Source organism: Antechinus flavipes, chromosome 1 (assembly GCF_016432865.1).
Source record: "Antechinus flavipes isolate AdamAnt ecotype Samford, QLD, Australia chromosome 1, AdamAnt_v2, whole genome shotgun sequence".
Taxonomy (NCBI): Eukaryota; Metazoa; Chordata; class Mammalia; order Dasyuromorphia; family Dasyuridae; genus Antechinus; species Antechinus flavipes.
In genome coordinates this window covers 282028034-282055747 of record NC_067398.1, presented here as the reverse complement: position 1 = coordinate 282055747, position 27714 = coordinate 282028034, and the positions used below count along the sequence as shown (strand labels likewise).

Genomic DNA, 27714 nt, shown 5'->3' with positions numbered 1-27714 from the left:
GGGATTAAGGATAATAGTGGTAACAAAAATCACCTCACATTTGTAGAGCTTTTAAAGACATGTTTTTAAGATTTCTCCTTATAACAACCTTGTTGAAAATCTATCATTATAAATATCTGCAGTAAAGATAATTCTGCAAACTATTTCTGTATTCTATTCTAATGTTTGAGAATTTTCACTGAAAAAGAGTTCTCCTTTGTAGCTAATTTAGATCCCTTCTTTCCCAGTTTGAGTTCTTTCCTCAAATTCTATATTCATTTATTTTGAAGAACATCTAATAGTATACTTTGTATTTTTGACTACCATTATCACCCATTACCTCTCCTAAACTAAATGAGTCAGCTTCTCTAATTTTTCTCATGTCTTATACACACACACACACACACACACACACACACACACACACACACATCAAATGTTGATCTTCTCTAATGCGGGAAGAAGAGAGGGAGGGAGACTCCTTGGAATTCAAAATGTAACAAATAAACATTTTTTAAAAGTCTGACAGTTTAACTCTTAAAGTAACATTTATCTTGTTTAGAATGATTTCCAGTCCAACACCAGATATAGTACTATGGGTCTGAATTCAGAGTATAGAATATCATGGGAATCTTACCTCATGACTTCCCCATGTATTATACATTTATTTATATGTGTGTGTGTGTGTGTGTGTGTGTGTGTGTACGTATGTGTATGACAAATACTTAGTTGTATGTATTTAATTCTTCATTGGAGGTTTCTAAAACAGTGAAATTATAGGTCTTCAGTCTAAATTCAGGACTCTTGATATTATATTACTCTTTCCCCTACATCTTATTCTGACACATTTCTTAACAATTAGGCATTCTTTAGTCTTTATGTCCTAAGAATATTACCTGAAATTGCCTTTGATAAACTCTATAGTTTGTTTCAATTTTATGTATGTGTATGTTCTTCCCTGTATTTTATCAACTATAATTTTAATTTTATTATCTAAGAGTTCCCAACTATAGAGCTTAGCATAACATCATATGCAAAAATATACAGGCATATGTTTTTCAGAATACAATATTTCACTCTATTCCTTTTCACTTCATTTTCATGAGGCAATAGGTTTTATGAAGAATTAATTAGTTGTTCTTCACAGATCACAGTTGTGTTTAGTTATTCTCAAAAATGGTCCTGAAACCAGGTTCAGAATGAAGGTCGAGGAGTGAAACATTAATCAATCATCTTGTCTTTATTCCCAGAACTTGTCAGTTCAACAGGAGGAATATGCATAGTTAACAGAAGTGTCCACAATGTCCATGCAGAAAGTGGAAGACCATCTCCCAGGGCCATTGATTCATTGACCCAACTCATTCCAAAATAGTAGATACTCATTGGAAAAGTGCATATTTTTCAAAATTAAATTCTTTTATGATATTATATTTCAAGAGATATTTGGGAAGATGCTGAATTAGAAATCTTTTTTTTTCTTTCTTTCTATTTTTTGCTTTCTAATTGTTGTCTCACAAACTTGTTCCTGAAGAAAAAGATCTTGAATCTATCATTTCATTGGCCTAGGAAATGAACTCTAATAATGGTAGGTACCTTTTCCACAACTTGTTCTAGTTGCTCAAAACAATTGGGAGCTATGTAACTTGCCTAGGACACATTAGAAAGATACACTACAAAGGTCTTGAAGCCAGTTTTCTCTTCATCACATCATATTTCCTTTTATCTCTGAAGAAGAGAGTAGAAATTGCAGTTCCTTCTCTTCTTTGAAGAAATGGGAACTAAAAGTTAGAAATACTGTTTATATGCTGTTAAACTCAATAGATATGCTAGTTTTAAGCAATTTATTTTCCTATTTTTAAAAAGTCTTTGCTCTGCAAATCTTAAAGTAACATAGAAAAATGAGATATTAGAGTGTTAGCATGGTGCAGTGAAGGGCAGCTAGGTGAGGTGACTCAGTAGATTGTAAGGCCTAAAGTCAGGAAGATTCACCTTTCTGAGTTCAAATCCAGTCTGTCACTTAGTAGCTGTGTGACCCTGGGCAAGTCCCTTCACCCAGTTTGTCTCAATTTCCTCTTCTGTAAAATGACCTAAAGAAGGTATTGGCAAACTAACCTCAGTATCTTTGCCAAGGAAGCCCCAAATGGGATCACAAAGAATTGAATGTGACTAAAAAATACTGAACAACAAACAATGCAATAGAAAGAGTCTGATGACCTGGATTCAAATCCTCTTTTCTAATGCCTTCTACTTGTGTGACTCTAGATAAATCATTAATATTCCTGGATTTCAGTTATCTCCTCTGTAAACTGAAGGGATTGACCTATATCCCTTTTAGCCTTAAATCTATGATCCTATTATTATTATTATCTTCTTTCATTCCTTTTTTCATTACTTCCATTGCTTCTTTCCCCCCTCCCTCTCTTTCTTCTTTCCTTTCTTTCTTCCTTATTAGGAATATGTGGGAAAACTGGGACACTGATACATTATTGTGGAACTGTGAATGGATCTAGCCATTCTGGAAAGTAATTTGGGACTGAATTCAAAAAGTTATCAAACTGTGCATACTCTTTGACCCAGCAGTGTTTCTATTGGGCCTATATCCCAAAGAGATCTTAAAGAAAGGAAAGGGATCTAAATGTGAAAAAATGTTTGTGACAGACATTTTCATAGTGGCAAGAAACTGGAAACTGAGTGAATGCCCATCAGTTGGAGAATGGATGAATAAGTTATTGTATATGAATGTTAAAGAATATTATTGCTCTATAAGAAATGATCAGAGGAGGATTTTGAGAGGTCTGAAGAGACTTACATGAACTGATGCTAAGTGAAGTGAGCCGAACCAGGAGATCACTGTACATAGTAACATCAATATTATATAATGATCAATTCTGATGAAAATGATTCTTCCAACTATGAGATGATTGATACCAGTTCCAATGATCTTATTATGAAGAGAACCATCTACACCCAGAAAGAGGACTATGGGAACTGAATGTGGATCACAACATAACATTCTCACTCTTTTTGTCATTGTTCACTTCCATTTTTTTCTTACTCATTTGCTTTCTTTTTTTGATCTGATTTTTCTTGTGCAGCAAGAGAATTGTATAAATATGTTTATACATATTGGATTTAACATATATTTTAACATGTTTAACATATACTGGATTTCCTGCCCTCTAGGGGAGAGAGTGGGGGGAAGGAGGAAAAAAAATCTGAAACACAAAGCTATGGAAGGGTCAATGATGTCAAATTATCTGTGTATATGTTTTGAAAATAAAAGGCTTTATTAAAAAAAGAAATTTAGTATATTTAGTCTGAAGAAGAAAAGAATATGGGGAAGATGTAGTAGTTTTCTTCAATTTCTTAATGGCTATCATGAACAATTAAACTTGTTTTTCTTGGACTCAGAATAAAAGAAATGAATTGATATTTCAAGATATATTTCAACCTGATTTAAGAAGGGGGGCAGCAGAGATGGGGAGAGAGAGAGAGACAGAAAATCATTTAATTAGAGCTGTCCTCAAGTAGAATAAACTGCCTCCTCTTAGAAGCCCACCCTTTTAAAACAAGGCTGTATGGTCAATAATCAAGGTGTGAGTCAGGCGTGAGTTTTATTAGGTGGTCCTTGAGATTCTACCTGAAATTCTAGTGATTCTCCACAGACATTGATACATAAAACAGTGTGTAAAGTGTGTGTGTGGGAGGGAGATTTGGTTTCTCTCCCTTACTCCAATTCAATTGAGGTAGATTAAGATGCCAAATGAATATCACCAAATGAGTCAAAGAGGAGCAGTGTGATTAGATGAGCAATGATTGGTCATATTATCAGATGACCCTTAAAAATATTATCAGTTTCAATGTATGGAGGATAGAGCCAGCAGCTGGGGAAGTACCTAGTTCTTTTCCTTCTCTCAACCTCCCAACAGTCATGGCATTTTGTAGTTAGTACCCAGAAGGAGGTAAAACTCATTCAACAGTTGGAGTGTCAGTTTGATATTTTGAGGCATAGATAAGAAAGCGAAGATACAAATTCCAGACAGACATGAATACAGAGAAACATTTGAGATAAAAAGCAATAGAAAAAGGAGCTGACTATGGATTCATAAGAGTCATTATATCCAATGAAATGTAAACTCTGGGAATCCACTTGAATAACCTGTACAACAGAGATAATGCATTCAGGGGGTAGCTTTGAGATGACTCCATAGGATAGAAAGGCCTTCAAAACTTAGTAGTATCATAAGATTAAGTAATCACATGTGTTCCCTGCATGTTTACCTTTAAGCTACACTGTATTTTAAGTTTGTATCAAATCTTACCACTGTGTATAATTGTAGAAGATGGCATTTCAGATTCACGTCTGTCTGGAATTTGTATCTTCGCTTTCTTATCTATGCTTCAAAATATCAAACTGACACTCCAACTGTTGAATGAGTTTTACCTCCTTCTGGGTACTAGCTAATGCCATGACTGTTGGGAGGTTGAGGGAAGGAAAAGAACTAGGTACTTCCCCAGTAGCTGGCTCTATCTTCCATACATTGAAACTGATAATATTTTGTAGGTCAGATAATAATTTGTAGGTACTGTTTGTATTTAGTCTTAGAAAATACCATTGCTTTATTCTTATTGAAACTGGTTCAAAGAGGGGAATAACACACACTCATCTGTCTTACTTTACAGAAAAGTAGGAAGGCAAAGGTATAAGAGAAAATGGTGAGAAATGGGAGCTGATAGAAGGGAAGGAGGAATATACTTTTAAGGATGAGCTACATGAAAGAGAGAGAGAGAGAAAAAGAGAGAGAGAGAGAGAGAGAGAGAGAGAGAGAGAGAGAGAGAGAAGGATAAAAGAGGGGGTTTATAAAATGAAGGGAAGTACCCGTGATCATAACTGTGAAAAAAAAATTTATAGAAAGTTTCTCTGATAAAGACTTTAGTTCTCAAATATATAGAAAACTGAGAAATTTATAAAATTAAGATCCATTCCCACTGATAAATGATCAAAGAATATAAACAAGTTATATAACATAGTTCCCTAGTCATTTCAAACAATTTATGAATACTTCTTATGAGGAATTTAACTGTGATTCAAACCAGTGCTGCTCAAAATGCTTTAATACATTCAGAAAAGAAATAAAATTTGATACTTTTAAAAAAGAGTATCAAAAGAGAAAATTAACTAGTTAAAATTTGGTATGTTAAAAAAATCTTATACACAGAAAATGGATTGAATTAGTAGGAATAGTTTAATATAAAAGAAGGCAGCTTCATAATAAGCAATCATTGTTTAAAAGGCAGCTCAACTAAGAAAATGGGAGTATTTAAGACTAGGTGCTAGGACAACTAGGTGGCGCCACAGTGCACAGAACAGGAGATCTGGACTCATTCATTTTCTGGACTTCAAACTAGCTGGGTGAAAGAGGGAAAATTTGGAACACAAGGCTATGCAAGGTTCAATATTGAAAAACTGTCCATTCCATATATTTTGAAAACAAAAAGCTTTAAGAAACAAAAAAAGGAAAAACAAACAAACAAAACACTAGTTGTGTGATGCTGGGCAAGTCACTTAATGCTGTTCGCCTCATTTTTCTCATCTGTAAAATAAATTGGAGAAGGGAAAAGCAAACCACTCTAGTATCTTTGCCAAGAAAACTGCAAATGGGGTCACAAAGAATAGAATATGACTGAAGCACAAGAGTAGGTAGAATCATTATGAACCATAGGTCCTTATGGAACTTAAAGGCTTTTCCTTATTCTTTTGTTGAAGCATGGAATAAAAATAAAGATAAAAAGATTAAAGGAGCAATTTTGGCTTCAATTCTATAGCAATGCCAAATTCCATTTCTTGGTAGGTACTCAAGTAATAGTTAGAATTAGCATAAGATGCTTTCTCTTTGATAAATTGAGTTTCTTGTTACAATACTCTCTTCTTCTAAAAGAGAAAGCAGGCAAAATAATAAAGGAAAGTATCAATAGAATTATAGGATAATGAAAGTTAAAAACTCAAGCTTAAAGTGATTGAAACAGATAAATTTAGAGAAAGAAGCTATATACTTAGGTATTCATATTTCTTTAAATCTTGTTCTAATTTGTAACTCTATGTAGATGTGTTATATAAATTGATTAGCATGCAGTTAATTTATGACACCTTTTAAAAAGATCTATTATTATAGAAGAAACAACAGTGATTAAAATGTGCACTTGAAAGATCTAAAATACAGTTAATGTGCCTGGAATTGTCCCATTTAACAGAATTCAGGAACCATCATTCACCTAATGCTCTGCTAATATAAGGCAATATTGCTGATACACTAATGTATCCTTTTCAGGGAAGAGATAAGAGGGGGGGAAAAGTTTACCTTACCCTTAGAGGAAATCCATAATGGGACTGTAGGAGAAGTGTGTGCTGACAGTTTGAAAGTCATTTAGGGTACTGTTACCAGAGAAGGCACAAATAGATATTGGCCTATATCTCCAGGCCAGTTATATCTCTTGTATTTTTCTTTTCCCTTAATTAGGAGAGGAGTGGGTGGGTGTGAAGGGTAGTACAGAATCTGGGAGGGGAAACTGGAAAAGGAGTTTCTAGTTACATGGCTTCTCCATAGATCTCTGAGCTAGTGGAACTATAGATATGTAGGATGACAGGCAAATCATTCAAGTTCAGTTCAACTCATCTTCTTCTTATTAATAGAAACCCCATTTCATTCTCCCATCTCCCCTACTTACTACTTACTATTCCCACTCTCCTTACCCCATATTATGTCCATTGGAAGGGAGAAAGAAGAGCCCCAACTCTTTTCTCCATTAAAATGCCAACAAAGATAAAAAAAAAAGGCTTTGCCTGCATCTCTCTGTAAACATCCATGTACAGCAACTCTAAAGAAGGAGGCCTAGAAGAAAACCGGAAAACAGCCACCTGTTTCTAAACCAAATTCTTTGCTGAACCCAAAAGCAGATGTATTTTTAGTTTTTCCAGTTGAAATAGACTATTGACCCAAAGTCAAGGATTTAGTGGTGAGAATTGCTACAGGCTTCTTTCAGAGAAGGCCTGATAATGCCTCTCTCCCCATCCTTCAAGAGATGACCCAGTTATACTTTTCTCCCAATAAGGAATTTCTAATTTATCTCTTTAGTCTTGGAAACTGCTATGTTTCAGCTGTGTGTACTAAGACAAAAAAAAATAACAGATAGAGTGGGAAATATCAGTTAGGGGATTCCCCAAATATTTTACTTGATAAATTCTGTATTACATACAGAATAGGAAAACAAACATATTGACAGCTGAGTATAATGTAAATGATTAGTAGATATTTTCATAAGAAATCAAGTATATACACAAAAATTCCTAATAGTAGTTTTGTGAGTTTCACCTTCAAGGAAGATGTAAATACATATACACACACAATAGGCATATATACAATTATAAACACAAATGTATATCTGTGTGTGTTTATAATTATATAACTAGTAATACTTGGCTCTTACATTAATATCTTTCTAGTTACTAGTTGTTTAGGTTTTATAACACTATAATCAGTGTGGTATAAAGAGAGAGACAGAGAGAGACAAAGACAAAGAGAGAGAGAGACAGAGAGAGAGAGAGAGAGAGAGAAAGAGAGAGAGAGAGAGACACAGAGAGAAACAGAGAGACAGAGACAGAGAGACAGAGACACAGAGAGAGAGACAGACAGAGAGAGAGAGAAACTAAAAGCATTTGTTTAAATGCTTTTATGTTAAATATTAAATTTGGCAACTGTTCTGCAGTTAGAGAAAGTTAGGTCCAGTCTAACCTCTATGATCCTATATCAAACCTGCATGGGTAGGAGGAATTTCCTATTTCTCAGTGTGGTCTGCAAATCCCTGGAGGTCTCTAGTACCTTTTCAGGAGATCCCTGAAGTCAAAACTATTTTCATACTATTACTAAGATATTATGTCCTTAGTATAGTATTCCTCTTTTTTCTAACTACTTAAGTATGATGCCAGATTTTCTTCATATACTTCAATCAGAACAACATATTACAACAAAGCAGAAGCAACTATGTGAATCCAGCTGTCTTCTCTCAACCCAAGCATTAAAGAAATTTGTAAATAACATGTAAAATAATGCTACTTTTCTCACTAAATTTGTTTTATAAAATATTTGATATTTTTTAAATGTTTTGCTTATGTTAACATATGAGTTTATTATTGACATTTTAAATACATTTTTCTTCATTTTGCATTTACTGCTCAGTCTAGTTTTAACTGCCTGACCCAGAGTAAATTCATCCCTTCTAAACTCATTGCCATACTACTAACTCAAGCCTAGACTGACATTACTTCCTATGCCTTCTCTCTCTTTGATTGGAGGCTGGAGGGTAGAGTACCAAACGCTTCTCAAACCCTTCATGGAGGGAAAAAACTGGATTCAACTTACTCCTCTTTACATTTCTGTCCTTCCTGATTTGAACGCCACAAAACAAGAAGCCCTTGAACCAAGTACCCCCATCCTGTCACCAGCCCTCTTTGCTACCTTCTTTTGTGTGTTGTCTCCCCATTTAGGTTGTAAGCTCTTTGAAATCAGAGACCGTCTTTCTTTTTATTAATTATATCCCCATACATAGTGCAGTGCCTGTATGTAATAGATACTTAAACTTTTGTTGAATCTAAAATATTTTCAAATTTATCAGTTTTAATTCATAACATGGTAAATATTGATAGGTATAACCTACATAAACAAAAGCTTTTTAGCATTCTCAATATTTTTTAAGAATGTAAAGGGTTTTTGAGATCAAAAAATTTGTGAAGCACTGCTCTATACCAACAATATCAGATAGTCCCTATCTCCTAACCCCAACGCAAATAGAACTGGGGGGCCACTAAACCATTTATAAGAATCTTTATCTGTGTATTTAGACTTATAAAATCATGTATTACACCCAATTATATTTGTATTTATTTTGTTAAATATTTCTCAATTACATTTTAATCTGGTTCAGGTTGCCTTCCAGAGTGTTGTAGGCTAAATAGGGTTAGTGAGGGATGAATTTGATACCTCTGTTCTATATGCACAATAGTCATTATCAAAATAAGTACTTGTGCCTTGTCACAGAGGAAAGGTAACATCTGCAATCAAAACTTTTGGAATGATGGGTTAATTTTATCATGGCTACTAAATGGCTGTATATGGTCACCATGAGGCAAAGCAGCTTTTATTTTCTAACCTGGGACTGAATTTCTTGAACTTTCCAAGGGAAAAACTAAGCATGCTTCCTGTTTCAGGAGTACTACCATTCTCAAAGATTCCTTAATTACATTTACCCTTGTGTGCCTAATCAATTGTCCAATTTGTCATACTTAATTCCACAACAACTTCAGCATAAATGTCCTCCCCTCCATTCACATAACCAGTACCCCAATTCAGGATTTCATTACCTCTCTCCTATATTATTTCCATAACTTCCTATTTGGTCTTTTGACCTTAAACTTTTCCCTCTAGAGGGCTGGAACTCTGAAAAGGTGTACTTGAATCAAGGACAGCAAGGTACTTATATAGTTAAGCACCTACTCAATGTGAGATAATTGTTCTCTAAACATACTTAATGTGATATGGTGATATAATGGTTGTACAATGCTGTAATGATATAGTCATACTGAAGTATTTAAGGGGGTCTCAGACACAGAAGGAGTCTCTCAGCCACAGACACAAGAGAAGATGCCAGATTCCAGATTCCAGATTCCAGACTCCAGACTCCCATTTTTGACCAGCCTCGTGGTGGTCCTCCTGCCTCCTTCACTCCTCCACTAAGACTAAGGAGGATCCCAAGGTCCTCCAGAGAGCTAGTTTGGACATTACATTTCCCCGTACCAATCCATTTTTCACCCAGCTGCCAAAGGGGTTTTCCTAAAGTACAATTCTGATCATATAACCCTCATATTCAATATATATCATCAGTTCTCTATTACCTCTAGGATCAAAATTAAATTTTTGCCCCTCAGAACCTGACTCCAGCATATCATTCCAGCATCCTTCCATATTAGTTCCCTTCACATACTCTAAATCTGGCCGTGTTAATCTTCTTGCAGCTCTGGGTATACACAATGTTCCCTCTCCTATCTCAGTTCCTTTCAATGGCTATTTCTCATGCCTAGAAAGTTTTACCTTCTAAACTCTGCTTCTTCAAATCTCTTGTCTTCTTCAAGACTCAACTCAAATGCTATCTTCTATAAGAAGACTTTTCTGAATTTTCTAACTGCTAATGTACTCCTGCATCAAGCTATCTAATATTCAAATTTCATATTTTATTTACATATTTACATGTTGTCTCTTATAGAATACAAGCTCTTTCAGGGTCTGTTGAATTTTTGCCATTGTACTTTCAGTGCTTAGAATAATGCATGGTATACATAGGCACTCAATAAATTCTTACTGATTGATTGATTTGAACCTCAACTTTTCATTCAGTCACTTATAAGATCCAATTGTTACCTCCACAATACCTTTTGCAGCCACGTACACCCTTCTTTCCACTTACCTTTCTAACATCTCAATTCAGTCCTCTTTCCCAGACTAGCACAAAAATCTCCTCCACAGAAAAACCAAGCAACAAACAAAAATCCTAACATGTTTTTGAAATAGAACAGGTATCATGTGACATAAAATATCACAAAATTTAAAGCCAGATATATGCCAGGTGCCAAAAAAACCTATCTGCTTTTGTTACCTGTGGTTCTCTATCATGATTGCATGGATCCTTCTCATAGCTTTCTGCATAGATCCTGATTGTAGTTCTCCTGCCACTGGATGAACTGAGCCTAAATATGAGCCTGGAGGCATTAGAGAAAATGATTCGGAGTCCCTAGGAAAGAGGAAATACAAAACAAGTGAATTAATAAATAAATACATAAAATCAAAACCAGCTGTGGAAACCAGTATATAACTATGTCCTTAAAGACTTCACAACTGGTTGTGAACAAAAAAAGACAAATCTACACTAAATGTGGCCTAGAAAGTAATTAATGTTCTGTAGAGAATAAGACAGAATAAAAACAAAGTTTAGGGAATTATCATTAAAATGGTATTTAATAGACATTTATGTGATCAATGTCAATTTTATGGTATAGTATCGTCATCAAGTTGCCACCATAGAATAATTTTCTCTAATCTCAGGGGCTTAAACTTGTGTGGGGAGGAATAGGTAAATTGATAACCCTTAGGCTAAATCTATAGGACACATCATTATTATTGAAACTCCCTTTTAGATGTATTCTGTATCCTAAAGATTTACAGGACAAGAGTACAGATCATACCAGATAAACTCATCTATTAACAAATGAGTTCCTAATAACTTTGTCTGAAGGGACACCAGCCAAGATTGCACACAAAATTAAGGGAGACAAAAGGGCAAATGAGTTGCTGCAAGTTTGGATCTATGTATCCAAGCTTCCCAACTTTGACTCTCTGGTCTGTCTGGATTACATCAGCACTCAAAGTGACAAAAGCCTTTGTATATGAATGCTTTCCCCCCAGTTAGGTATGGGTGGGAATTCAGAAGCATCTTTTCCTAAAATCATTGTCAACAGATGTTTAATGGACAATAATAATAGTAATAGCTAATATTTATATAGTACTTACTATATGCCAGACCCTATGCTAAGCACTTTACAATTATTATTTCATTTGGCACTTGCAAAAACTTTGGGATATTCAATACTTTTATTACTCCATTTTACTGAAAAGGAAACCAAAGCAAATAGAAGTTATGTGAATCAGCCAGCATACAGTAATAGAAATTAATGAGTAATAGAAATTAATGTTAGAGTAATTTAATTTGATGTTAAACTCTTCCTCCCCACTACTATTATCCCCACTAACACTTTTATTTCTAATTAAGTTTTATTTTTTCAATAAACAAAAATCGTTTCTTTTGCTCCCACATTCCCATCATCACTGAAAAAGAAAAAGTTATAAAGTCTTGTAATGTGTCTAGTCAAGCAAAAAACAAATTCCCACACTGATCATGTCCCACTACAAAATATTTCTCAGTCTGTTCTCTGAGTCCATCACCTCTTTATCAAGAAGTGGTTCACATACTCATCATGAGTCCTCTGGAACCATGGTTGGACAATGTTGATTAGAGTTCTCCAGTCTTTGAGATTGGTTGTTTTCATGCTATTGTTGTTATTGCACAAATTATTCTTTTAGTTCTGCTTAGTCCACTTTGCTTCAGGTCATACAAATTTTTCCAGGTTTCTCTGAAGTTATTCCCTTCTTCATGTCTTACCATACCATCACATTCATATAACATTCATAACTTGTTCAGTCACTCCTCAATTGATGAACACCCCCTCAATTTCAAGTTCTTTTCCATTATAAAAACAGTTGTTATAAATATTATTGGTCTTTTATATATAAACATAAAATATATATGCATATATAAATATAAATAAATATGGGTCCTTTTAAAAAAATCTTCTTTGGGTTTAGTCTTCATATCCATTGCCTCCTATAAATGCATCTCTTTCTGTCTTGGCTAATTTCCACATTCCAGTTAGATTAAAGGGTACAATTGATTCTTCAGTGCCAGAGCTCCACTGACTCTAAAAAGGATCACTGGGTACCTCTTCAGACCTTTGATCTACTCTCATTCTTACCCCAAAATACTTGTTACTGGGATGGGCCATAAAGGTAAAGATGTTGCTACTTCACTTTGACCAAGAAAGTTCAAATTCTGTTTCCTTTATAAATCCCTGTTGTATTTCACTTATTTCTGATTCTTGCTCCTTCCTTCTCCACCTCATCTTATGGATGAGGAAATTGAGGCAAATAATCATAAGTGATTTGTCTAGATTCATTCTATGAAGATGAGTCTTCCTATTCTAAACCTGATGCTCTATCAATTGCACCACCTAATTGCCCCCTTGTAAATCTCTACTTTGAACCTAACTGCTGATGTTAACTAGTTTTGTGACTTTAAGTCCCTTCACAATTGTGGAACAGCTTTTCTCATTTGTAAAATGAAGGCATTCGAAGAAATGATCTTTCTGTGCCTTGAACTTCTATGAATCTTTCCTTTTTTTTTGTGATTATATAATACTTAGAAGCTATACTGTGCTTAAAGCTTTAAAAAAATGCCTTTCACTGGTTATCCCATTTGGTCCTCAAAACACCTGTGAAGTAAGTGCTGGATGTGGAGCCAGATCTCAAAAACAAATTGTTAAATTTTCAGTATGAGCATTTATAGCTTAGAAATCAGTAAATGCTACAAATATGAGTTCAATTTATTATTGATTATTTAAACTTCAAAAAATGATAGAAAAAATTAATGATACAGATGAAGATTAAAACTAGGCACAGTTTTTCTGCCCTAGAAAGACAGTTAAACATTTATCAATGCACCACTGCCTATTTTCATTCCCATTGATAGATGGAGGAAATGTAGTTAAGATTAGATGACCTATTTAGGGCCACATAGCTATTAAATATATATTTAAAAATGAAGTAGGATTCAAGGATTCTAAATTGAGTACCCTGTCCAGTGTATCTACTATCTAGCTTCCTGGGATTCTTTTTGTTCTGCATTTCTCAGACTTTTCCATTAATACCCAGCTTTTGGGATGTGATAGTCCAACTCTATCTCAGTGAACACTGTCACTTGAAAAACACCATAAACATCTTTTCATCCAATTTATTCAGGCCAGGAATCAGTGATTAGTTGATGTCTGGAACTTAATTGTCCATGGTTGGATTGAGTGGCCTTAGTTTTTTTTTCCCCTATAAAATGAAGATAAGAACAATTATACTAACTTATAAGATTGTTATGAGAATCAAATGTAAGATATATTATTCACAGCTGTAAGGCAAAGAACAGGGACTATCCTATCTATCTATCCTTTATATTACTTCTCTCATCTCATCCCACCCCATCGAAGCTTGGGGATAGTCATCAGCACAATTCTAGATAAACTTTGGTGTAATGAATGAACAAAAGATTGTAACATGAGAACAATAAAAAGAGAGCATTGTTTACATGTGTGTTGTAATCCTCCTATTTGCTCTTCTCTTCTTGCTGACTAATGAGAATAGCTGGCTCATGAGAATTGTATCCTAATAGAATTCCTAGAAGAGAGAAAATATGGCAGAAAGAATGAGGCCAAGGAAATACAAGGATCTCAGGAGTGAGGGAATCAATTACTTTAAAAGAATAGCTAGTCTTCAGGGACTTCCGGCCAAGATGGTGAAGAGGAGGCACACAGCTGTGTAAGCTCCGCGTTTTCTCTCACTATCCATTTCATTACAAGCCTCTGAATTAATGCTTAACTGAAAAAACCCCACAAATAGTTACCAAGAGAAACCATCCTTGAGATTACCAAGAAAGGTCTGTTTTTGCTCGAGGGTGGGGACGGTTTTAGATCGGGCGCAGGCTGAGGGTAGTGGCAGTGAGGGCACGGCAGTGAGAGTGGCAGTGAGACTGGAGAGGGGGTGATCGCAGCCGTTTCTGCGGGGAGAGCTTTGCTACAGGATTGGATACTTTGCCCTGGCAGCAAGTTAGCAGCCCAGCAGAGAAGCTAAAAACACCGGGGGGTGAAGAATACAAACCCAAACAGTTGGAGTCTCTCTGGACCTGGCCACCCCTCCCCCACAGTGTCTCAGCAAGCTCTCGGAGTCTCAGAGCGCAGGTGCAGCACAGTAGGGCTAGTGCCTCACTGCTGCCCCCGCAGTCTGTAGAGGAAGCTTGGTAACACCATCCAGCCCCTCCCCCAAAGAAAGCAGACTCCATTTAGGGTCTTTTCCTTTTTTTTCTTTGCTAGTTTGTCTTTGATTCTTTGACAAAATGAGCAAAAAATTGAAGAGGACTTTAACCCTTGACAGCTTCTATAGAGATAGAGAGCAGACTCTAAACCCTGAGGAGACTAAAAACAGACTGTCTCCAGGTGAATCCCCAAAGGAGGAGATCATCTGTTCCTCAGCACAGATGAATCTCATGGAGGAAATTAAAAAGGCTCTCACAAGAGATCTAGAAGAAAAATGGGAAAAGGAGAGGGAGGCTTGGGAAAAGGAGAGGGAGGCTTGGCAAAAGAGTCTGGAGAAGTCATCCCACTCATTTAAAGAGAGACTGGATAAAGAAATAAAATCCTTGAAAAATAGGATTGGTGAACTGGAAACAGAAAACAGCTCTCTAAAAAACAAAATTGGCGAAATGGAAAAAAATTCCACAGAACAAAAGAACTCAATTGGACAATTAGAAAAATATTTTTAAAAAGTGAGTGAAGAAAATACTTCATTGAAAATCAGAATTGAACAATTGGAATTGAATGACTTGAGGAGACAAGAAGAATCAGTCAAGCAAATCCAAAAAAATCAAACAATGGAAAAGAATGTGAAATACCTTCTGGGGAAGACAACAGACCTGGAAAACAGATCTAGGAGAGACAATCTGAGAATTATTGGACTCCCAGAAAAGCATGATGAAAAAAAGAGCCTGGACACTATTTTCCAGGAAATTATCAAAGAGAACTGCCCAGAAGTCATAGGAACACAGGGTAAAATAGACATTGAAAGAATTCATCGATCACCTACTGAGAGAGATCCTAAAATCAAAACACCAAGGAATACAGTGGCCAAATGCCAAAACCCTCAGATGAACGAAAAAATACTGCAAGTGGCTAGAAAAACCAATTCAAGTATCAAGGAGCCACAATAAGGATCACCCAGGATCTAGCAGCATCCACATTAAAGAATCGAAGGGCCTGGAATATGATATTCCGAAAGGCTAAGGAATTTGGTATGCAACCAAAAATAACTTACCCAGCTAGAATGAGCATCTTTTTCCAGGGAAGAAGATGGACATTCAACGAAGTAAGCGAATTTCACCTATTTTTGATGAAAAAGCCAGAACTTAACAAAAAGTTTGATCTACAATTATAGAACTCAAGAGAAATCTAAAAAGGTAAAGATTAATCTTGGGAACTATATTTTGGCTATAAAGATGTATAAAGAATACATGTATACCTTGTTCTAGAAAGTAGATGTGGAAAGGACATTGTACCAGAAAAGGGGTAAAGTGGGGGTACTACATCTCATGAAGAGGCAAAGGAAACCTATTACATCTGAGAGAAAGAATGGAGGGGGATGAATATAGTGGGTATCTTACTGTCTTCAGAATTGGCTTTAAGAGAAAAATTTTAGACATATTCAATCTATGGTGAAACTTCTCCCACCTCATTGAAAAGTGAGAAGGGAAAAGTGAAAAGGGAAGGAATAAGCTAAGTGGAAGGGAATACAGAAACTGGGAGGGAAAGGGGTAAGATAGGGGGAGGAACTCTAAGGCGGCGGGAGGGATACTAAAAAGGGAGGGCTGTGAGAAGCAAGTGGTGATCACAAGCTTAATACTGGGAAGGGGGGTAAGGGGAAAGAAGGGAGAAAAGCATAAACCGGGGTTAACAAGATGGAAGTAATACAGAATTGGTCATTTTAACCATAAATGTGAATGGGATAAACTCCCCCATAAAGAGGAAGCGGTTAGCAGAATGGATTAAAAACCAGAATCCTACAATATATTGCTTACAGGAAACACACCAGAAGCAGAGAGATACATGAAGGTTAAAGGAAAAAGGTTGGAGCAAAATCTACTATGCTTCAGGTGAAGTAAAAAAAGCAGGGGTAGCCATCCTGTTCTCAGATCAAGCTAAAGCAAAAATTGATCTAATTAAAAGAGATAAGGAAGGGCACTATATCTTGTTAAAGGGTAGCATGGATAATGAAGCACTATCTATATTAAACATATATGCACCAAGTGGTGTAGCATCCAAATTCTTAAAAGAGAAATTAAGAGAGCTGCAAGAAGAAATAGACAGTAAAACTATAATAGTGGGAGATCTTAACCTTGCACTCTCAGAATTAGATAAATCAAACCACAAAATAAATAAGAAAGAAGTCAAAGAGGTAAATAGAATGCTAGAAAAGTTAGATATGATAGATCTCTGGAGAAAATGCAATGGAGACAGAAAGGAGTACACTTTCTTTTCAGCAATTCATGGAACCTATACAAAAATTGACCATATATTAGGACATAAAAACCTCAAACTCAAATGCAGTACGGCAGAAATAGTAAATGCATCCTTTTCAGACCACGATGCAATGAAAATTACATTCAACAAAAAGCCAGGGGAAAGTAGACCAAAAAATAATTGGAAACTAAATAATCTTATGCTAAAGAACGATTGGGTAAAACAGCAAATCATAGACAAAATTAATAACTTCACCCAAGAAAACGATAATAATAAGACATCATACCAAAATATATGGGATGCAGCCAAAGTGGTAATAAGGGGAAATTTCATATCTCTAGAAGCCTATTTGTATAAAATAGAGAAAGAGAAGGTCAATGAATTGGGCTTGCAATTAAAAATGCTAGAAAAGGAACAAATTAAAATGCCCCAGTCAAACACTAAACTTGAAATTCTAAAAATAAAAGGAGAGATCAATAAAATTGAAAGTAAAAAAAAAACTATTGAATTAATTAATAAAACTAAGTGTTGGTTTTATGAAAAAACCAACAAAATAGACAAACCCTTAGTTAATCTGATTAAAAAAAGGAAAGAGGAAAATCAAATTGTTAGTTTTAAAAATGAAAAGGGAGAACTCGCCACTAACGAAGAGGAAATTAGAGCAATAATTAGGAATTACTTTGCCCAACTTTATGCCAATAAATTCGACAACTTAAATGAAATAGAAGAATACCTCCAAAAATATAGCTTGCCCAAACTAACAGAGGAAGAAGTAAATATCCTAAACAGTCCCATCTCAGAAAAAGAAATAGAACAAACTATCAATCAACTCTCTAAGAAAAAATCCCCAGGACCAGATGGATTTACATGTGAATTCTATCAAATATTTAAAGAACACTTAACTCCAATGCTAAATAAATTATTTGAAAAAATAGGGATTGAAGGAGTCCTACCAAACTCCTTTTATGACACAGACATGGTACTGATACCTAAACCAGGTAGGCTGAAAACAGAGAAAGAAAATTATAGACCAATCTCCCTAATGAATATTGATGCTAAAATCTTAAATAAAATATTAGCAAAAAGATTACAGAAAATCATCCCCAGGATAATACACTATGACCAGGTAGGGTTTATACCAGGAATGCAGGGCTGGTTCAATATTAGGAAAACTATTAGCATAATTGACTATATCAATAACCAAACAAACAAAAATCATATGATCATCTCGATAGATGCAGAAAAAGCATTTGATAAAATCCAACATCCATTCCTAATAAAAACACTTGAGAATATAGGAATAAATGGACTTTTCCTTAAAATAGTCAGGAGCATATACTTAAAATCATCAGTAAGCATCATATGCAATGGGGAAAAACTGGAACCTTTCCCAGTAAGATCTGGAGTGAAGCAAGGTTGCCCACGGTCACCATTATTATTTAATATCATATTAGAAACACTAGCCTCATCAATAAGAGTCGAGAAAAATATTAAAGGAATTAGAGTAGGCAATTAGGAAACCAAACTATCACTCTTTGCAGATGATATGATGGTTTGTCTAGAGAACCCCAGAGACTCTACTAAAAAGCTATTAGAAATAATTCATAATTTTAGCAAAGTAGCTGGATACAAAATAAATCCCCAGAAATCCTCAGCATTTTTATACATATCCAACAAAACCCAACAGCAAGAGATACAAAGAGAAATTCCATTCAGAATAACTGTTGATACCATAAAATATTTGGGAATCTATCTACCAAAGGAAAGTCAGGAATTATCTGAGCAAAATTACAAAAAAGTCTCCCCACAAATAAAGTCAGACTTAAATAATTGGAAAAATATTAAATGCTCTTGGATAGGTCGAGTGAATATAATAAAGATGACAATACTCTCTAAACTAATCTATTTATTTAGTGCTATACTAATCAGACTTCCAAGAAAATATTTTAATGCTCTAGAAAAAATAACAACAAAATTCATAGGGAACAATAAAAAGTCGAGAATCCCAAGGGAATTAATGAAAAAAAATCAAATGAAGGTGGCCTAGCTATACCTGATCTAAAATTATATTATAAAGCAGCAGTCACCAAAACCATTTGGTATTGGCTAAGAAATAGATTAATTGATCAGTGGAAAAGGTTAGGTTCACAAGACAGAATAGTCAACTATAGCAATCTAGTTGACAAACCCAAAGATCCTAAATTTTGGGATAAGAATTCATTATTTGATAAAAACTGCTGGGATAACTGGAAATTAGTATGGCAGAAATTAGGCATGGACCCACACTTAACACCATATACCAAGATAAGATCAAAATGGGTCCATGACCTAGGCATAAAGAATGAGATTATAAAAAAATTAGAGGAACATAGGATAGTTTATCTCTCAGACTTGTGGAGGAGAAAGAAATTTGTGACCAAAGATGAACTAAAGACCATTACTGATCACAAAATAGAAAATTTTGATTACATCAAATTAAAAAGCCTTGGTACAAACAAAACTAATGCAAACAAGATTAGAAGGGAAGCAACGAACTGGGAAAACATCTTCATAGTTAAAGATTCTGATAAAGGCCTCATTTCCAAAATATATAGAGAACTGACTCAAATTTATAAGAAATCAAGCCATTCTCCAATTGATAAATGGTCAAAGGATATGAACAGACAATTTTAAGATGATGAAATTGAAACTATTACTACTCATGTGAAAGAGTGTTCCAAATCATTATTGATCAGAGAAATGCAAATGAAGACAACTCTGAGATACCACTACACACCTGTCAGATTGGCTAAGATGACAGGAAAACATAATGATGAATGTTGGAGGGGATGCGGGAAAACTGGAACACTGATACATTGTTGGTGGAGTTGTGAATGAATCCAACCATTCTGGAGAGCAATCTGGAATTATGCCCAAAAAGTTATCACATTGTGCATACCCTTTGATCCAGTAGTGTTTCTATTGGGCTTATATCCCAAAGAAATACTAAAGAAGGGAAAGGGACCTGTATGTGTCAAAATGTTTGTGGCAGCCCTGTTTGTAGTGGCTAGAAACTGGAAAATGAATGGATGCTCATCAATTGGAGAATGGCTGGGTAAATTATGGTATATGAATGTTATGGAATATTATTGTTCTGTAAGAAATGACCAGCAGGATGAATACAGAGAGGACTGGTGAGACTTACATGAACTGATGCTAAGTGAAATGAGCACAACCAGGAGATCATTATACACTTCGACAACGATATTGTATGAGGATGTATTCTGATGGAAGTGGATTTCTTTGACAAAGAGACCTAACTGAGTTTCAATTGATAAATGATGGACAGAAGCAGCTACACCCAAAGAAAGAACACTGGGAAACAAAGGTGATCTATCTGCATTTTTGTTTTTCTTCCCGGGTTATTTTTACCTTCTGAATCCAATTCTCCCTGTGCAACAAGAGAACTGTTCGATTCTGCAAACATATATTGTATTTAGGATATATTGTAACATATCTAACATATATAGGACTGCTTGCCATCTGGGGGGGGGGTAGAGGGAAGGAGAGGAAAAATCAGAACAGAAATGAGTGCAAGGGATAATGTTGTAAATAAAATTACCCTGGCATGGATTCTGTCAATATAAAGTTATTATAAATTAAAAAAAAGAAAAAGAACAGCTAGTCTTGATTAGCTATCTAGACTAAAGTTCCAGTATCCTTCATATTGAAGCCTATTCATGTTGAAAGAAACCTGGACATTCAATTTTGGAGCCAGGGAAATGATGTTCTTATAAATTCTACTCATCTGGGACATTTGTTTATGCCAAAAAGAACTAAAGACAGGAAGGTATTCAAAATTAGAATCTTGGTGAGAGACTAGAATCCAAGTCCCTTGCAGGGATACGAGACAATAACACCAAACACTTAAAAACTAATAGTAAAGATGATGATGATGATGATGATGATAGTTTTAACAATAATATTGTGTCCACTTTAAAATAGATATTGCTCTTTGGTATACTGTGCATAATGCAAGTATACAACAAAGAGCTCTAAGATTTGTGAAGCATTTTGCACATCTTATTTGATCCTCAAAACAAAACTATGAAATAGGTGCTATTATATTTTATACATAAGGAAACTGAGGCACAAAGAATTTAAATTTCTATTTGTCCATAGTCACATAGCTGATACGAATCTGAGATGGGATTTGAACTCAATTATTCATGATCCCAAGTCTGGCATTGTATCTTCTTTGACACCTCCCTCTCTTCATATCAGGCATTCTTAACTTTGTTGTGTCATGGACCCTTTTAGCCATCTGATGGAGTAACCCTACTGTGATTACTGACTACATTCATAATTGAAGGAAATGCTAAATTTAAGTCATAAAATAAAGATAAAACATTTTCCCCATTCAGATTCAAGAATCTTTTAAAATACATCTGTGGACCCCATCCACAGTCCCTGAATTAAGAACCTTTAACTACATAGAACTGACATGTGTTGTATAAGAGAGAAAAACAGGGATTATAGGCCAACAAAGACCCAAGCACCAGGTGGAGGAACAAGGAAATTTTCCAAAATAAATACATGAATGGTATTAATAACAAACCTTTGCTTTCATCAGCCCTCCTGCTGAAATTACCTCTACCACTTGTCTGCACAGGTAATATGACTCAAGGAAGTCAGAAAAACCACAGTGAACAAATAGCTGAACTTAAATTAATATATTATTATTTTAAGTTTGATACTTTTTACACAGTTACTCAACTAAGTCTTTATGAATGTATACTATATGCCAGGGCATTTCATTGATTACTGTGATGGTCAGCATTTGTAGTGAAAATTTCTATTTACATTTTATTATATATCATGATATCCAATCTTGTCCCTGAAGAAGTAAAAAGAAAATATAACTTCCTTTTTTCGTGGGACAGCGAGGGGACTTGCAATAGAAAATTGCATGTTTTGTCACATGCATATTTGAGCATTGCTTTCAATTGACTGGTTTCCTTATTACAAAGGAACAAGTATAAACAGGTAGATGGGTTGAGGATATATGCAGAAATATGCCCAACAAATTCCCAAATATCAATAAAACTTTTTTTTTTTTAAATAAGAAAGCTCATTCAAATCACCATTAGAGAAGTTTCTATTTGAATAGACTTTAAGTTTATCAAGGGTAGAGATAATTTTGTCTTTTCTTTGTCTCAGCAAAAGTTATTACAGTTTGGGGGATAGAGCCAAGATGGGGAGGAGATACATGCCATATACTCTCAGCCAATGGAAAATTTGCAGAGAGAACTTTACCCTCCCTTTTGAACTTTACTTCTTTTGTGAGCTACTTTACCTTGGCAGCAAGCCAGTAGATCAGAAGAGAAGCTTTAAACATAGGGGGTAAATACTATAACCCCGAAATGCTAGAGTTTCTTGGGATCTGGCTACATCCACCCAGCACCTAGAGTGATTTGACAGCTCTCAGAGTCTCAGAGCATAACCGCTATGCAAATGCAGTGAAGCTATTGCTATTCCAGTGCTGCTTCACTGCTACTTCCTGTTGTGTGTAAAGGAAGCTTGGTAATACCATACTGCCCAAAAAACAGACTGCACTTGCTTTTCTTTCTTTCTTTCTTTCCTTTCTTTCCTTTCTTTCCTTTCTTTCCTTTCTTTCTTTCTTTCTTTCTTTCTTTCTTTCTTCTTTCTTTCTTTCTTTCTTTCTTTCTTTTCTTTCTTTCTTTCTTTCTTTCTTTCTTTCCTTTCTTTCTTTCTTTCTTTCTTTCTTTCTTTCTTTCTTTCCTTTCTTTCTTTCTTTCTTTCTTTCTTTCTTTCTTTCTTTTCTTTCTTTCTTTCTTTCTTTCTTTCTTTCTTTCTTTCTTTCTTCTTTCTTTCTTTCTTCTTTCTTTCTTTCTTTCTTTCTTTCTTTTTTTTTTGTTTCTTTGTTTCTTTTTTGCCAAAATGAGTAAAAAGTTAAAGCAGGCTCTAACTATAGATAGCTTCTATATGGATAGAAAGCAGACTTCAAACCCTGAGGAGACTAAAAACAGATTGTCTCTAGATGAAACCCCCAAGGAGGAGATGATCTGGTCCCCACCACACAAGACTCTCATGGAGGAAATTAAAAAGGCTCTCACAAGAGACCTAGAAGAAAAATAGGGAAAGGAAAGGGAAGCTTGGCAAGAGGGTCTGGATAAATCATTCCACTCATTAAAAGATAGAGTGGATAAAGGAATCAAATCCCTGAAAAACAGAATTATTCCAAGGAATTGGAATTCCAAGGAAAACAGAATTAGTGAATTGGAAAAAGAAAATAGCTCTCTAAAAAATAAAATTGGTGAAATGGAAAAAAAAACCCAAAGAACAAAACAACCCAATTGGACAATTACAAAAAGAAATAAAAAAACAAATGAAGAAAATAATTCATTAAAAATCAGAATTGAACAAATGGAAATGAATGACTCAAGGAGACAACAAGAGTCAGTCAAGCAAAACCAAAAAAAGAAAAAGAAAAAATTGAAAAAATATTAAATACCTACTTGGGAAAACAACAGACCTGGAAAATAGGTCTAAGGGAAATAATCTGAGAATTATTGGACTTCTTGAAAATTATGATAAAAAAAGAGACACTATTTTTCAGGAAATCTTCAAAGAGAACTGTCCAGATGTTATAGAAACAGAGGGTAAAACAGACATTGAAAGAATTCATTGATCACTTACTAAAAGAGATCCCCAAATCAAAACTCCAAGAAATATTGTGGCTAAATATCAGAACTATCAGACCAATGAAAAAATGCTATAAGCATCTAGAAAAAAAATTCATATGCAGAGGAGCCACAATAAGAATTACTTAGGATCTAGCAGCATCCACATTAAAGGATCAAAGGGGCTGGAATCTGATATTCCAAAAGGCTAAGGAATTTGTTATGCAGCCAAGAATAACCTACCCAGCCAAAATGAGCATTTTTTTTTCCAAGAAAGAAAATGGACATTTAATGAAATAGATGAATTTCATCTATTTCTGATAAAAAAAAAAAAACCAGAACTAAACAAAAAGTTTGATCTCCAAATATAGGACTCAAGAGAAACATAAAAAGGTAAAAAGAAATCTTGGGAACTATATTTCTGTTATGAGTATACATAAAGAATACATGTATAATTTGGTTTTACTGTTATAATATAAAAAAGAAACTAGAGGTGGAAAGGAAATTGTACCAGAAAAAGGGTAAAGTGGTGGTACTACATCTCACAAAGAGGTAAAGGAAACCTATTATATCTGAGGGAAGGAAGGGAGGGAGATGAACATAGTATTTATCTTACTCTCATCAAATTTGACTTAAAGAGAAAACTATTAGATATACTTGATTTACAGAGGAATTTCACCCACTTCATTGAAAAGTGGGAGGAGAAAAATGAAAAGGGAAGGAATAACTTAAGGAGAAGGGAATACAGAAATTGTGAAGAAAAGGGGTAAGAAAAGAGGAGGAATTCTAAGGTAGGGAGAGGGATCCTAAAAAGGGAGAGCTGTGAGGCAAGTGGTACTCACAAGTTTAATACTGGGGAGGAGGGTAAGGGGGAAGGAAAGGAGAAAAGCATAAGTTGGCGTTAACAAGATGGCAGGAAATACAGATTAGTAATTTTAACCGTAAATGAGAATGGGATGAACTCCCCCATAAAGAGGAAGTGGTTAGCAGACTGAATTAAAAGTGAGAATACTACAATATGTTGTTTACAGGAAACACTCTTGAAGCAGGGAGATACATACAGAGTAAAGGTAAAAGGTTGGAGCAGAATCTGCTATGCTTCAGGTAAAGTAAAAAAGCAGGGGTAGCCATCCTGATCGCAGATCAAACAAAAGCAAAAATTGATCTAATTAAAAAAGCTAAGGAAGGGCACTATATCTTGCTAAAGGGTAGCATAGCATAGATAATGAAGCAATGTAAATATTAAACATATATGCACCAAGTGGTGTAGCATCTAAATTCTTAAAAGAGAAATTAAAAGAGCTGCAAGAAGAAATAGACAGCAAAACTAGGGAGATCTCAGCCTTGCACTCTCAGAATTAGATAAATCAAACCACAAAATAAATAAGGAAGAAGTTAAAGAGGTAAATAGAAAACTAGAAAAGTTAGGTATGATAGATCTTTGGAGAAAACTAAATAGAGACAGAAAGGAGTACGCTTTTTTCTCAGCACTTCATGGAATCAACACCCAAAATTAACCATATATTAGAACATAAAAACCTCAAATTCAAATGTAGTAAAGCAGAAATAGTAAATGTATCCCTTTCAGAACATGATGCAATGAAAATTACATTCAATAAAAAGCCAGGGGGAAATAGACCAAAAAATAATCGGAAACTAAATAATCTCACACTAAAGAATGAATGGGTGAAACAGCAAATCATAGCCATAATTAATAACTTCACCCAAGAAAATGACAATAATGAGATGTTATATCAAAATGTGTGGGATACAGCCAAAGTGGTAATAAGGGGAGATTTTTATATCTCTACAGGTCTACTTGCATAAAATAAAGAGAAGGTCAATGAATTGGGTTTGCAACTAAAAAAGGTAGAAAAGGAGTAAATTAAAAACCTCCAGTCAAACACTAAACTTGAAATTCTAAAATTAAAAAGAGAGATTAATAAAATTGAAAGTAAAAAAAAAAACCTATTGAATTAATAAATAAAACTGAGTTGGTTCTATGAAAAAAACAACAAATTAGATAAACCCTTAGTAAATTTGATTAGAAAAAGGAAAGAGGAAAATCAAATTGTTAATCTTAAAAATTAAAAGGGAGAACTTGCCACTAATGAAGAGGAAATTAGAGTAATAATTAGGAGTTACTTTGCCCAACTTTATGCCAATAAATTCGATAATTTAAATGAAATGGGAGAATATTTTCAAAAATATAGCTTGCCTGGATTAACAGAAGAAGAAGTAAATTGGTTAAATAGTTCCATTTTAGAAAAAGAAATAGACCAAGCTATTAACTAACTATTAAAAAAATCCCCAGGAGCAGATGGATTTACCTGTGAATTCTACCAAACATTTAAAGAACAATTAACTCCGATGCTATATAAACTATTTGAAAAAAATAGGGATTGAAGGAGTCCTACCAAATTCCTTTTATGACACAGACATGATACTGATACCTAAAACAAGTAGATTGAAAACAGAGAAAGAAATTTATAGACCAATCTCCCTAATGAATATTGATGCAAAAATCTTAAATAAAATATTAGCAAAAAGAATACAGAAAATCATCCTCCAGATAATAATACACCATGACCAAGTAGGATTTATACCAGGAATGCAGAGTTGGTTCAATATCAGGAAAACTATTAGCATAATTGACTATATCAATAACTAAATTAACAAAAACCATATGATCACCTCAATAGATAAAGAAAAATCATTTGATAAAATCCAATATCCATTGCTAATAAAAACACTTGGGAGAATAGGAATAAATGGACATGTCCTTAGAATAGTCAGGAACATCTATTTAAAACCATCAGAAAGCATCATATGTAATAGGGATAAATGGAAACATTCCCATTAAGATCAGGAATGAAATAAGGTTGCCCACTATCATATTACTTTGGCGTAAGAGTTGAGAAAGCGATTAAAGGAATTAGAGTAGGTAATGAGGAAATTATCACTCTTTGCAGATGATTTGATGGTATACTTAGAGAACCCCAGAGATTCTACTAAAAAGCTATTAGAAATAATCCACATCTTTAGCAAAGTTGCAGCATACAAAATAAATCCATATAAATCCTTAGCATTTTTATACATCACCAACAAAATCCAACAGCAAGAAATACAAAGAGAAATTCCAAAGAGAAATAACTTTCGATAGCATAAAATATTTGAGAATCTATCTGCCAAAAAAAGCCAGGAACTATATGAGCAAAACTATAAAATACTTTCCACACAAATAAAGTCAGATCTAAACAACTGGAAAAATATTAAGTGCTCTTGGATAGACCAAGCGAATATAATAAAGATGACAATACTCCCTAAACTAATCTATTTACTTAGTGCTATACCAATCAGACTCCCAAGAAACTATTTTAATGATCTAGAAAAAATAACAACAAAATTCATATGGAAGAGCAAAAGGTCGAGAATTTCAAGAGAATTAATGAAAAAAAAAATCAAATGAAGGTGGCCTAGCTGTACCTGATCTAAAACTATATTACAAAGCATCAGTCACCAAAATCACTTGGTATTGGCTAAGAAATAGACTAGTTGATCAGTGTAATCAGTAGAATTGGGTTCACAGAACAAAATAGTCAATAACTATAGCAATCTAGTATTTGATAAACCCAAAGATCCCAAGTTTTGGCATAAGAATTCACTATTTGACAAAAACGATTGGGAAAACTGGAAATTAGTATGGCAGAAACTAGGCATGGACCCACACTTAACACTGTACAAGATAAAATCATATTAGAAGAACATAAGATAGTTTACCTCTCAGACTTGGAAGAGGAAGGAATTTGTGACCAAAGAACTTGAGATCATTATTGATCACAAAATAGAAAATGTTGATTATATCAAATTAAAAAGCTTTTGTACAAACAAAACTAATGCAAACAAGTTTAGAAGGGAAGGAACAAACTGGGAAAACATTTTTACAGTACAGTACAGTACAGTATAGAAAACATTTTGGAAATCAGGCCTTTATCAGAACCTTTAATTGTAAAAATGTTAAAGTGTAATGGGCTGAGGCTTGAGTTGATGCACTGAGGTCCC

General features: G+C 34.5%; 1 protein-coding gene across 1 annotated transcript in view; it reads right to left on the bottom strand.

Moving 5' to 3' along the window:
- The window catches only part of PGM5 (phosphoglucomutase 5), a 286144-nt gene that overhangs the window by 21236 nt on the left and 237194 nt on the right, over positions 1–27714 (bottom strand). The window contains exon 10 of the mRNA XM_051961710.1: positions 10684–10818. Coding sequence (XP_051817670.1) covers positions 10684–10818 — 135 coding nt within the window. The remainder of the gene's footprint in view (positions 1–10683; positions 10819–27714) is intronic.